The 14036-nt window shown below is 43.2% G+C and overlaps 1 protein-coding gene across 2 annotated transcripts in view; it reads left to right on the plus strand.

Moving 5' to 3' along the window:
• The window catches only part of bmp1a (bone morphogenetic protein 1a), a 30684-nt gene extending 17530 nt beyond the window's left edge, over window positions 1-13154 (plus strand). Inside the window, exons 7-20 of one of the 2 annotated variants that reach the window (XM_084947283.1) lie at window positions 3508-3632; window positions 5288-5403; window positions 5575-5677; window positions 5944-6060; window positions 6417-6562; window positions 6676-6871; window positions 7118-7243; window positions 8315-8508; window positions 8632-8812; window positions 8930-9055; window positions 9232-9359; window positions 9726-9939; window positions 10243-10493; window positions 11795-13154. In XM_084947283.1, coding sequence (XP_084803409.1) covers window positions 3508-3632; window positions 5288-5403; window positions 5575-5677; window positions 5944-6060; window positions 6417-6562; window positions 6676-6871; window positions 7118-7243; window positions 8315-8508; window positions 8632-8812; window positions 8930-9055; window positions 9232-9359; window positions 9726-9939; window positions 10243-10493; window positions 11795-11929 — 2158 coding nt within the window. In that variant the 3' untranslated portion in view covers window positions 11930-13154. The remainder of the gene's footprint in view (window positions 1-3507; window positions 3633-5287; window positions 5404-5574; window positions 5678-5943; window positions 6061-6416; window positions 6563-6675; window positions 6872-7117; window positions 7244-8314; window positions 8509-8631; window positions 8813-8929; window positions 9056-9231; window positions 9360-9725; window positions 9940-10242; window positions 10494-11794) is intronic. The other variant, XM_084947284.1, reaches the window with a different exon arrangement.
• Window positions 13155-14036: the final 882 nt, after the last annotated feature.

Raw genomic sequence — 14036 nt, forward strand, 5'->3', positions numbered from 1 at the left:
TTATGGTCCTAAGAGTTCTTTGAAAAGATTTTCATGGTGGGACAAATGATGTCACCCAAGGTTACTGCAGAGACCTATATTCTGGAGTGGAACATTTTGGCATCTTCACAGCACTTTGGTGTTATGACTACCTCCAAACTGAATGTCTTCACACACCTAGCAGCAGTTTTTTAATCCCTAAATAATCTATATAGGATAAAAAAAAAATCCAAATGTTTTCCTTTTAAATGCTTTACAAACTAAATAGTCACATGATTCGAAATTTGTGCGTCATAGACTTGGGACAGTAACGTCAGTACAAAGAACTGCAGAGGACCAGCTGAAATTTTGGCATTAAATCTTCCAGAAACTTGTTGCTTAGAAAAGCATGTGCTTGTAAAAGAGGAACTGTTTGTATTCTTAGTGATACTTAAATTTGTCATCGGCTGACCTCATTCTTCACTCCCTGTTGTATTCTACGGGAAGGCCTGCCAGATGTTGTGCTGTTGCTTAGCACATCACTGGGAAGCTACAGTGTTGGATGAAGGATCCATCTAAGGCGGGTGGGGAAAAAAAGGTACATGACTAACACAAGTCAGCCTGGTTTCTTGACCTAGTCATCAGGGGCTGTGGTTAATTTCAAGTATTTTTACCATCTGGATGACTACAAAGCCAGAATAGAGGAACTAGGAGTATTTGACTCTGATTCAGCTGCTGATTCATTATTGTAATTACAAAAGCAGCACTACACTCACTGCAAGTGGCTTCAAGACAACTTGGCAGTATACGTTAAATTATTTTTGAAAGCTGTGACAACCCAGGTTTGCAGGCGTGTGAATATCATGGGCATCTCCTGATGTCATGTGCGGGATATGATACTAGTTCAGTGTGTAGAACTGTCCCTCCATCTACCAGACAGCCTTCAGTCAATCAATGTGGGTGTAAATTGATCTCTGGGCACCTAAAGTTAAAGCAAGAAAACAAGTAAGTGCAGACTATAATCATTACTACCTCCGCCTGATATAAGAACCAGCTGTTAGCCCTTCCCTCAGCTTTGCACATGCATATATTTTTATATTTCCCACCACTGGCTCTCCCATGTCCGAGGTTACAGTCTCAGAGTAGTGGCCTCTTCCCAGATAGCTGCCATGCTCTCGCAACAAACAGACAGTGGGAAGTGGGGAGTAAATCTTTGTCTAAACAGAGGCTGAGGCTGGATGTAGGCCAGTATGCAGAAATTCCTGTCTGGCCCCGTGCATCCAAACTGTAGGTCGTTAATGCACTTCACGCTGAGCTGAGATGAATTACTGCTGCTTTTCCAGTGTTTGTTAGTGTACAGAAGAGGACTGCAGAACAGAGACAAAGAGGAAGAGAGACATTTGTACTACTCCTCCATGCAAACAACAAACTTTTGTCTTGTCTTAGCTTCCAGGTTTACAGGAAACAAAGCCCACTGCTTCCATGGAATTGAGGTTTTAAAGAGGGAATGGTTTTTATCTTGTATTGGATTTCAGTCAGGTCAGCAATGTCCATTTAGCTGTGGTCACTCCCAGGTCATCATTTGGACTTAGGCTCTTAATCTTATAAATTTGCAGTATGTTCTACAGCTGGCTGCACAATGGGGTATATTTATGTGAGGTAATCCACCCTGATCTGTTTTCAGTCCAACTCTGACTCTGTTCCTATACAAACTCCTCTGATCCAAAAAGGCTGCTTAGAAATAAGAAGCGGTGGCTGTCACTGCCGGGGAATGTTTCACAGAGCTGTATTAGCAGACGAGGCTCCTGTTGGCTTTTCACAAGTCATTCCAAGCACTTTCTCTTCAGGGCTGATTGGCTGATTTACCTGTGCCAGTGTCATTCTTTGTCGGTCCATTGTTGGCCGGTGTGTTTGCTCTGTGTTTTACAGTAAATCACCGTGGGAAGCCAGGGCCTTTGCCGCGGGTGTTGTTCGGAAGATTTCATGGCCTGTCTTGATGTTTTGCCGTGTCTCCTGGGGACAAGCAGGGCTGATCCCTTGCTTTTTGTCTCGGGTGTGTTACCCGACCCATGGCTCTGCCTTCCCCCTCCTTTTGCTCGAGCGATTTTTTTTTTTTTTTTTTTTTTTTTTTTTTTTTTTTTTTAGGACGGGTGCGTGGAGCAGTGCCAGCTCAAATAGAGATCTGCCAGTGTCCCCTTTTGTCTTTTCTGACACCGACTGGAGTGGCATTGTTTTGTTTTAATTTTTTTTTTTCTTCAGCAGCCAGCATACGGGCTCCTGGAAGCTCGCAGACAGGCAGAGCCTAAACTGTTAGCTCAGGCTGCTCTGTTTGCACATGCCTGGCGTTGATAGGCATGTCACCATGGGAACAGCCAGGGAGCCAGACCATTTCTTGCCAATACTTACAGAAAAATGAAGATGATAAACTAGCAAAGTGTCAAGTGAAGGCAGCTTTGTAAAAATGAGTCTTTCTGGACTAACTGTTCTGTCCTGTCTCATTTTTAACATATCCAGATGTTTTATCTAATTTTATTTATTTTTATAGTTTTCATTTTGGATGTTTATCAAGAATGTGGCTGATGTTCATTTCCCTGCCTCCGCGGCTTATGGAATTTATTTTGAACTCCCAGTAACTCTGGAGAAGGGCTTAAGCTCTTAGTTTTGGGTCTATCGCTAGTGCAGGTATATGTGTGTGTGTGCAAAGGATGATATCTGAGCATTAACCTCTGAAATGGACTGTGTGACCTCAACCTTAAAGAAAGACTGAAATTCAACAACAGTCCCATATCAAAGAGATGAGTAGATCTGAAAGAACTGCAGAGTAGCACCGGATACAGGGAGATTCAAAGCCCAGACGCACACATGTGGACAATGAACGTTCAGTATGCTGAGTAAAAGTGCAGGAAACATTTTCAGATGGTATCGTAATTTTAATGAACCTGATTAGAGAGTGAGCAAGGGTAAAGTATGTCAAAGCATATACTGACTGGTTATGCTATCAAATGTGGAGATATTCACAGATAAGAGGTTTGATGTTCATCTTAATTAGGTCGTTTCTTACTGTACAAGCAGCTGGGTCTTTATCTTAATGAAAGCCCTCTTGTGTCCACATGGGTGTGGGTGAGCAACAGCTGGTTAAAGAGAAATAAATTCTGATGGCATCTCATTACAAGCCTTTTACTTTTTTCTGATATCCTGAATCTTGTTTTAAATGCTAATCCAGACAGTAAACATGATAATGAGCACTCCATGTGTGTCTTGTCTGGTAGTTGGATTTGCTCATTTTTCTTCTACAAAAGCAACCACATTTCTTTCTGACTTTCTGACTGTCAGCACTCCTTTTTAACTGGGTATGTAGAACTCTTAATTCTTTAGTTAATGTTGACAGTGATTGAACTGCACTGATTGATGGTAAATTACCTAATCCTGTGAACAAACACGTTTTGTGGCATGTGTGCATGCTGGAGTAGACTGCAGGAGGGTGCGCATGCAGTTGGGGTTTTATGCAACATTAACATCAGTCTCTCTCTTTCTTTTTCTGAATTACAGAGGCATCTTCCTGGACACCATCCTGCCACGCTACGATGTGAACGGCGTGCGACCACCCATTGGCCAAAGAACCAGACTTAGCAAAGGGGATATTGCACAGGCACGCAAACTCTACAAGTGCTCCAGTAAGGCCAAAATGACAGCTCTTGTCTGCTATGGGGTTTTTCTTGTCTATTTTTGAATGTATGCATAGCACAACCCTGAGAAAGAAGGAAAGAGAGGAAGAGAGAGGTCTGTAACTTCTCCTGGCCTCCGCAGATGCAGCTTACGCTGTGCACATCGGCGATTGATGTGGTGCAGTTCCTTAGCTATAGCGTACCAGACTCCCAAGCAGGGAGGAGTGTAAACACTACCCAGGGACAGGAAGTTAGTCAGTCTGTTTTCCCAGATAGATGCAAAAGAACAGCTGGTCTTCTAAAGACAATAACCGAAATGACTGTACAAGCTGTGGTGTGCAGACACGCGTGTTTACTCCCAACAATGTAAACCACGCGGCTATACTCTAAGGAGAGTTATGTAATCCTGGTACTTTTCTGAAGCTCTCTGTGTGTTTATGCTTCCAGAAGAGAGAGAATCTGATGCTGTTGAAGTAAACACAATTTATAGCATTAGCAGATGTACGTTGAAGAGCAGCCTTCTGCTGAATGCATTTGGTGTCAGAGAGTTAATTGCAGGTAAAGCTGGGACAGCTGAGCAGTCAGTTTCAATGAGTAAACATAGTGCTTGGTCACCACAGTGGATCATCCAGTGTGGTTTCAGGGCAGAGGTGGAAGTTTTAAATGTATCTGCGTGCATCACTGCAAGTGCTCTGTCTCTTTCATCACGGGAATCGCTGTCTCCTGAGGAAGACTGGATGATGTGGCACGCGCTGTGGGGGGATGAGGTAGTGAGTCTCTCCATGTGTTCTTGGAAAAAACCAAAAAATTCTTAAAGAGCCACGGATCTCCCATTCATGCAGCATTCCTAGGAGTGTTTGTCATCCCAAATGTGTGTTAGTTAATGGCTCAGGATTGGCAGAGCTCCGCAAAAAGCGTTATTTCACACAGCTTGAAGCTCGGGGCTCATCGGTTTCTCGCTTTGAACGCAAACAGGCAAGGAGAGTGTTTTCTTAACTCTTACTAAATGAAGTTCAAGGTAAAAGAACAAAAACCCAAGGGTGATTGTAAATGCTTACACGCCACTCGAGACGGACAGCTGAAGATGTCAATCTAGCCTTCTATTATTTCCTCGTGCCTTAATCAAAGGCATCTTTCCCCCAGTTGGCTGGAACCTCACACACTCATTCTTCTAGGCTGCATATTGTTTTGGACTCAGTCGTCGCACACTTAGTTTTGCCAATCAAACTAAAGGTTGTTTCTGTTTTGTTTTTTGTTTTTTTTCACTGGCAACACGTACATAATGCATCACATCCTCCAGAGGGCCGGGTTATTTATAGTGGGCCAGGTTTATTTTCAGAAGATGCTCAGAGAAAGTGTCTCACACTCTCTTGTTTCCTTTGTGTGATCATCATCTGGAGTAGGTGGGGGAGGGGATGGGTGAGATGAGGGGTTGTGGCTGAATATTATCAGCAGATGTGCCTTTGAACATGAAAGCACTGCCCTTTTCTTCACATTGAGTGTTATAATTCCAGCATCAAGCATCTGTCTCCGCAGCCGCAAGTTTCAGAGGATCTACTTCAGAGCTGTTGTGTTTTTTTTAGTAGCTTAGGTGATTTCAGACAGAGACTGACTGGCAGAGCATCAGGCCTGACGTGCAGTTGTGCGTTTGTCTCTGTGCACAGGATGTGGAGACAGTCTGCAGGACAGCAGCGGGAATTTCTCCTCTCCTGGATTTCCAAATGGATACTCAGCCTACATGCACTGCATCTGGAGAATATCAGTCACACCGGGGGAAAAGGTACGAGCTTACGGAAAGTGTCAGATTTGATTTGAGGTGCCTTTAAGCAAAGATCACTGGCTCCTTCATGTTGATGCAGTTTATTGGTTTCATCATATTTATCTGAGATTTAGCAATGTGTGACCTTTGCCCCCTGCTGTCCCAGTAATGGGTTTTTATTTTTTTATTAAGATCATTTTGAACTTCACCTCCATGGATTTGTACAGGAGTCACTTGTGTTGGTATGACCACGTGGAGATCAGAGATGGATACTGGAGGAAGGCACCACTTAAAGGTCAGTTTTAACTGAATTCGGAGAGCAGCTAACGAACAACAAACCTCCAGATGTCTCCTGGTCAACTTTTGTGTAAGGGGAAAAAAAAAATTAAAAGACATTCAGTTTCAGAAAACAACTGCTGCAAGTGAAAGCTGGGTGCAGTCTTTGGTGGATGCAGTGTGCTTCGTGTGAAGTTCTGTAGAGCTCTGGAGACAGATTTCTGCCGGTACTGCGGGTGTTGTGAGGTTCAAATGTTTGATTTTATGTTTTCACCTGTGACCCAGGTCGTTTCTGTGGCGATAAGCTGCCCGAGCCGATCATCTCCACTGACAGCCGCCTGTGGATTGAGTTCCGCAGCAGCAGTAACTGGGTGGGAAAAGGTTTCTCTGCTGTTTATGAAGGTGAGCACTCATTTTCTTCCATGCATGCTGAACGCATGGTCGGATCACACATCCAACAATATGTGTAGAAGCTGTAGCAAAAAAAACAAAAAAAAAGACCCTTTTTGGCTCTCCTACTGCTGATGTGTCAGGCATTTTATGCTGCATTAATCAGATCTTGGCCAGGTTTCACATTCAGCTCTATTGTTTGCAGACCGTGCAAAGGGATGATGTATGTGTGTGAGTGTGAAGGCATTCAGTTAATCCCCAATGCATAAATCAGTGAATCAGCAGTGAGCACCTTATTTTTTTCCAAAGGAAAATACTGATGATATAGCAATGAAATAGCTCAGTGTTGTTTTTACTGTCACATGCAGCCATCTGTGGTGGGGAGGTGAAGAAGGACAATGGCCAGATCCAGTCTCCCAACTACCCCGATGACTACAGGCCAAACAAAGTGTGCGTGTGGAAGATTTCTGTCGCTCAGGGCTTCCACGTAGGCCTCACCTTCCAGTCTTTTGAGGTAAGACACCAATACATTTTTAATGTTTTTAACAGAATAGTGTTCATGCTTTCTTCTGGATTTCATGACTAATTTTTCCCCTTTTTGACACCAAATCTTCTGCTTTTCTTTAGATTGAGAGACACGACAGCTGTGCATATGACTATCTAGAAGTGCGCGATGGGATTTCTGAAAACAGCCCTCTGCTGGGCCGCTTCTGCGGCTATGACAAGCCAGATGACATAAAAACGAGCTCAAACCATCTGTGGATGAAATTTGTCTCAGATGGCTCTGTCAACAAGGCCGGCTTTGCTGCAAACTTCTTCAAAGGTGAACTTTTTAAGTGCTGACAACTTCTAGGAGAGAATGTCAGCATCTGAATTAAAGCATGTTCCAACATTCACTCTGTAGGTCATGACCTTTTTAAATTTTATTTCATATATCCTTGTTCTTCTTGCACCTTTGCGTTCTGTGCGACCCTCTTTGCCCGACTCTGCTGTTGTTTTGGAGGGTTTTCTCTCGTAAGCCACTGAGCCAGGGGGGCCAGCTAAAAGGGCCATATCTTTGTGTGTTCAGAGATGGATGAGTGCTCCAAGCCGGACAACGGTCGCTGTGAGCAACGCTGTGTCAACACACTAGGCAGCTACAAGTGTGCCTGTGACCCAGGCTATGAGCTGGCTGCTGACAAGCGCAGCTGTGAGGGTAAGTACAGGGAGAAAAGTCACCAGCCCTGCTCACCATGTCATTTACATGCTAAAGCACTTTACACAGTTAGCTACCCAAATACAATAAGTACAGTCAGTCCTACTCCTAACAGCCAGCATTAATAGTGGTGCTGGCCAGGCACGGCCTTTTCTGATTTGTGTTACAACAATGAAAGCTTTATTTTACCTCAAATTATATGTTGTTGTTTAAGACCCAACTGCTAGCACACACAGCTGCACAACATTACCATTTAATCCCTTTCTGCCTCTACAGGAAGTCAGCCAGCTACCCATCTCTTTGCTGTGTGTACAAATATTTCGCTGATGTTGAATTAATGGGGCCTGAAATTAAAGACAGACACATTAAAATGAATTAAAAATGCATATAACTGAATGTAGTTCTCTTATTAATGTGTTAATATTAAAATAATGCATATTAGAAAGGATATACGTTCATGGTGTATGTGCAATATTTCCACATGAAGCTTGCAGACAGTGAGTTTTTTTTGTTTGTTTTTTTAGCACTAACCCCCTGTTATGCTTTAGATGACTGACGCACTCGTATATGCAAATATTCAATTTCTTGCTTCAGTAAACTTCAGGGTTCAGGCTTTACATGGTTAAGATACATTTTTATATTTTAAACCTGCATTTAAATTGAGTTAAAATGAACCCTAAAACCTGTGCTTATATAGATATCTGTTAGATATTGTGCACTATTATTATTTCTGGATTTCAACACAGTCCATGTGTCAGCACAGCTTTTTGTTTTACTTAGTTAATGATTGACGGAATTAACTAAGAATAGCCAAGTGATCTAATGTGTATCACCAGCTGCTGCTGTTGTGTTATATCCTGCGTTGCTACTACAAAGCTTTGGCAGAAAGGTCAGGCAGTAATCACATTTTTTCGAGGGTTGTTATGTTCAAAGGAAATCTCGGATGGCAGCATAACATTTGGAACCAATCCTTGAGAAATATACAGTGATATCATGTATTTATTTATTTTTGTGTGTGGACACAACCTGCACGCATATCAAGCTGCTTATTTTTCTGTCTTTTGTGTCCAGCTGCTTGTGGAGGTTTCATCACCAAGCTGAACGGTTCGATAACCAGTCCAGGCTGGCCCCGAGAGTACCCCCCAAACAAGAACTGCATCTGGCAGCTGGTTGCCCCCACGCAGTACCGTATCACTCTGCTCTTTGACGTCTTCGAGACTGAGGGCAATGATGTGAGATTTGGGGTTATGTTAAATGAACAATGGGTGGGTTTGTTCTATACTTTTGCTCCTTGTCACTGCGACGCATCTCTCCTTAATCATAGCAAATGAAGCATTTCTCTCCTCCTTGAGTTTTGTAATTAAAACCAAATAACACGTCCTGTGCAGGTTTGTAAGTACGACTACGTGGAGGTACGCAGCGGGCTGTCGGCCGACTCGAAGCTACACGGGAAGTTCTGTGGGGCAGAGAAACCAGAAGCTATCACTTCGCAGTACAACAACATGCGCATCGAGTTCAAATCCGACAACACGGTGTCCAAAAAGGGATTTAAAGCGCAGTTCTTCTCAGGTAAGTCTTCTGGCAGGATTCTGCACGGTCTCTGCTTTCACTCACTCAGATCTGCTACCCGTCAAGTCTTCAAAGCGAGCAGTCGTCAGCGTTGTTGTGTCCTCTGTGGTCCTGCAGATAAGGACGAGTGCTCCAAGGAGAACGGTGGCTGTCAGCATGAGTGCGTCAACACCTTTGGGAGCTACAGCTGTCAGTGTAGGAGTGGTTTTGTGCTGCATGAGAACAGACACGACTGCAAAGAAGGTATTGCACATAACATTTTTTGTCTTTTTGAATAGATCTATCTACTCGTCTTCTTCTTAGATTTTGGTGAGAGCGAAAACAGTCTGAGTGCAGTGCTTGAGCCTTTTGTAGATTAGCCTGACGCAGAGCACCATGTCGACATTTTATCTCTTTCTTTCTTTTTTTTTTTCTTGCAGCTGGTTGTGATCACACTGTGAATAGCGTGAGCGGCATTATTACCAGCCCCAACTGGCCAGATAAATACCCCAGCAAAAAGGCATGCACCTGGGTGCTCACCACCACTCCAGGTCACCGCATCAAAATCGTACGTGCCACAAACTCCTGCTTGTCAGTCATTTATTTATTTGTTAGCAGCTTTATCTGCATAATTGAATTGCTAAATCCGCTGAGGACATCTGTGTTTACTGTGCTCATGTCAGAAATTGTTATGGCCTTCCTAATGATGATGTGTGGCTCCCCCTTCTGTTATTATTTTTACATTTTTGCCCACTGTGCCACAGATATAGAGTCGGTTATTTGCTGAAACAATGTCGTGCGTTGATCTTCCGTGTGCCGAGTTAATTAAGTTCTTATCTTCTAGAAATATTACCTTACTATCTCGCTAAAAGACAAAGGGCTTTAATGTCTAAGCCTTATCATTCGAGTTGATCTTCCTCTTCATTTGTAACAGGCCTTCAATGAGATTGACATGGAGGCCCACCTGGAGTGTGCCTATGACCACATTGACATTTACGACGGGCGCGATGGAAAAGCGCAGAAACTGGGTCGTTTCTGTGGGACTAAGAAGCCTCCACCCATCACATCCAGCGGCAACAAGTTGTTCATTCGCTTCTTCTCTGATAATTCTGTGCAGAAAAAAGGCTTCGAGGCTTCCCATACTGCGGGTGAGAGTTACATTACAGCATTCAGGGTTTTTTCTCCTAAAAAAACCAGTGTACAGTTTCACATCGGTTTTTGTTATTTTTAAGTCAATTAGTCATATCAAACCTCATGAAGGGCTTTAGATGTTCTTCCAGGATTTTTAGGTCAATGTTCACCACCCTGTCTCAAAATAGGATGATTCAGACCATGTTCGAGAATCCTTTTGTAACAGGATGACTCTAGACATAAAAGCACAGCTGGCCCTGATTCCCATCAGCCCACTTCTTTCTGTCTGCAAAAATGCTTAACTCAACTTTTCTGTTCAGAGTGTGGAGGTCAACTAAAGGCGGAGGTCAAAACCAAGGACCTGTTCTCCCATGCCCAGTTTGGAGACAATAACTACCCCGGAGCCTCTGACTGCGAGTGGGTGCTTTCGGCGGAGAAAGGCTACGGCGTGGAGCTCATCTTCCAGACCTTTGAGATCGAAGAAGAGGCGGACTGCGGCTACGATTACATGGAGCTCTTCGATGGCCCTGACACAAAGTCTCCACGGCTGGGACGTTACTGTGGCTCAGGGGTAAGAACATTATCCAATAATTCTCTGAGATTCTTTTTTGGGTAACTCCTGCTGCAGAGAAGCACCGTGACTGGCCAGATGTAATTATCAGGGAGTTGTTGGAATTATTAATCCTGTCAAAACTGATCCTGTCGCCTGTAATGGGGTGACTTTTCTGACCCGGCCTGGGGATTTTGATTCTGGCTTTAAGCCAGCGGGCTCCTCCTGAGTTTAGGAGTGCTGCTGTGGAGGTGGCTACAGGTCAACATAGCTGGTCACTCCCTGGTGTCGCTGGACTCTCTGGCACTTACTTCCAGCGGTGAAATAATCAGCCGATGGAGGCTGCAGCTGGTCTATGAAACAATGAGTCCTGTGGGGAATAGTAACTCGAGTTTCATCAGGTTAGAGAACAGCTTGATTTCATTTACAAGATTTTCTAATAAGCTTTGGCCTCTTATTCACGCGCATTCTTATGAGTCATTCGCTGTAGGGGACGTAACACCCCGGGTTCCTCAGGGAGCAGCTCCTCAATCAAGTTTCCTTTTATAAAACAGGTTGAAATAAACTGACACAGTTCAGTCCAAAGTAGAGTAAAAACTCATTACGTTGTGGGGGAGGTTTACTTTCAGCCCCGAGGCTTTTCTCAGTTACACAGTAGACTGTTTCTGGGTCTACAATAAAATAGAAGGGGCCGCTTTCTTCTTGTTTAAAATCCCTTTCCCAATAAACCAAGACTTACAGGGCGTTATGTTGTGGCGAATTTTCACCGGCGGCTTTAATCGGCAGTCCGGCGTGTTTACAGTTGGTTGCGCAGGCTTTGACTGCTCTGACACTGCAACGCTCGTCTTTGTGACAACCACGGGGCAGCTGATTCGGCGCCTTAACTAACTAATGATTGCTCGAATTGATTTTTTAAAATCAATTTTCACATGATAATGGTGTTCTGACAAACACTTAGGTCAAATGTTTAATATTTTTGTGCTCACGTAATGCAATTACCTCCTCTTTTTGAAGCATGTGTGTAGCAACACATTATATGGCTCTATTCAGGGAAGAAATACGCTTTCTGCAGCGGTGCACTTAAATATGAAGCTCAAGCAACAAACAAACAAAAGGAAAAAAAAAAGAGGAGAAAGCTGCAGAAGGCTAGTCTTGGACCCAGACCCTCACATGGCCCCTGGCTTTACAGCAGTAGCAGTCAAGAAGCTCTCTGTCAGACTCACTGATTGGACTTCAGCATGTGTGAAGTCTTTTTAGTTTGAATTGAAGTTCAGGGAAGCAGAAAGCCACAAACGAATCTGTTGTTTTGTCCCTCCTGACAGCCTCCAGAGGAGATCTACTCGGCCGGTGACTCCATTGTGATCAAGTTCCACTCCGACGACACAATCAACAAAAAGGGATTTCACGTCCGCTACACCAGCACCAAGTTCCAGGACACACTGCACTCACGCAAGTGACCAGCGGAGGCCAGAAGGGGCCGTGCAGGGCAAAGGGGCAAACGGAGGGGCCCCCAAGGGAGGCGCCAGCCAGACGCTCGGATCCTTTCGGCCAACAAAATGAATCAGACACGACAGAACAGCCGCAAGACCACCAACCGCACCTCAGCTCCTAGGGGCTCTAGCTCCCCCCACAGACTGTGAGGAGTAAAAGCCATTCTGCAGTACACCTTGTTTTTACCTTTCTATGGTTAGGATTGGGGTGGGAGGGTGGATGTCTGCTTTAGGTGGACAGTAGGGGAAAATGTATTGACCCAATACCCCCAGATATGTTTTTTTTTGTTTGTTTGTTTTGTTTTTTTTATTGTTCTTCTTTTTTTTTTTTTTTTAAATACATGCCAAGAAAGGCACAAAGGAAAACAGTGGATTCTCAGGACCTGTAGGAAGGCGGGCATCAGCTGGACAGATCCCTGCTTTTGTCAGGCCAGCCTGCCACATGCAAGGGGAGGAGAAGAAGAGGAGGAGGCATATGGGGAACATCTCCTGCACTCCTCAGTAAAGGCTCTCTTCACCTCACTCTCCTCTCATCCCTTTGATTCAAGGATTCCTATCCATAAGAGGATTAAAAGGACTTGACTTGAGATATCGATACTGTATGTCAGTCAAGTGCATGTAATTCCAAGGCAAGGAGGAAAACGGTACCGTGACAACACCAGCATCTGTAATTGGCTTTGTCCTGACAACCAGCGGCAAGATTCTCGTTGTTACCATTAACAAGCAAATGTTAGGAATCTGTTATCTTATCAAAGGACTAATAAATGAAATGTGGTCCATATCTTCTGGTTGGTAATTGCTTGCCTGATGATTGGCTATTACTGTACCTCCGTGTATAAAGTAATGTTTGATCTTTCAAAGGGAACGTGTGCTTTTCTCAGCTCGAACCAGTTAGCACTTTACAGTGAATTGTTCCAAAATCATGAGCTTATGGAATTTTGTGAAATCCAATGCCAGTTCACTTGTTTTTAAATGCATTTTATCTCTTATTCTGTTATTATATATATTTTTTTTTTGTAATTGCTCCATTTAGTTCCTCAGGCATACTTGAACATTGTGTGTGCCCTGTAACATGGGGTAATAAAGATATGACTTATGTTTCAGTGTTGATTTACACGTCTGATGTAAAATAATTTCTCTCCAGAGAAAATGCCTTTTTCTTGCTACAATGAAGTATTTCTCAAGAACCAAACGAGCCTGGGTATTTATTGTCATAGTGATTACATATATAATGTAATGGGGGGAGGTATTTCTGAAGTTAGCCTTATAATTGCCTTCCAATGTATAGCCAATGGTCAGTGTTGAATATACTGTGTTGCTCACTCATTCCTTCTCTTTATTTATTATTCAGCACCATGTCGCATGAGCCTTCTGTGGTCTGACACGCTTGTTTGATGACTGACCTTTTATTCATACTGCTAATTGAGCTCAGCTCTGTAAACCTGTTTTTTAGGCCACTGTAGTTAAATTGTGTTCTGGCAGAGATTACCCAGGACGTGCAAGAAGGAGTAACAGACCAGAGGACTTGAATGGTCCCTGTTTGAAGTAAGTTTGTTGAAGAACCTTTGCAAACACAGGAAAAGAACAAAGTCAAATATAAACAGACTATCTCTTATTCATATTATCTGTTATTCAGTATTTATAGACGGGAGCTTTTTCATTCCAGACGACAGTAGGAAAGCATTTGCTTTTCCACTTTGCTAAATATTCATTCCTCTACATGTAACATCACTCTCCCTCTGATTATTCCATTACTCTCCTGTTGTTTTTTTCTTTCCATGAAAATATGAGGAGCAGAGAGATGTTGCTGAACAAAAAAAAAAACTGCTGGAGTGCCTGACAGTAGGGCCTTTACTCTACTTAACAAAAGTACTGCACATACATAAATGTGTAACAAGACTGCAGGCTTGGAGAGATCTTTTTACAAACAAAACAAAAAAGTACCATGTAAATTAATAGACATGGCTATAGGTGGGTATAAATAAACATAAGTAGAGATACATCTCAATATTTCTCATTATTATATATCTCAAGAGTTATTGAAATAAGTAGAAAGAGATTGAGAATAGCATTA

The sequence above is a fragment of the Perissodus microlepis genome, chromosome 12, assembly GCF_051167445.1.
Source record: "Perissodus microlepis isolate ML-2025 ecotype Zambia chromosome 12, ASM5116744v1, whole genome shotgun sequence".
NCBI classification, from domain to species: Eukaryota; Metazoa; Chordata; class Actinopteri; order Cichliformes; family Cichlidae; genus Perissodus; species Perissodus microlepis.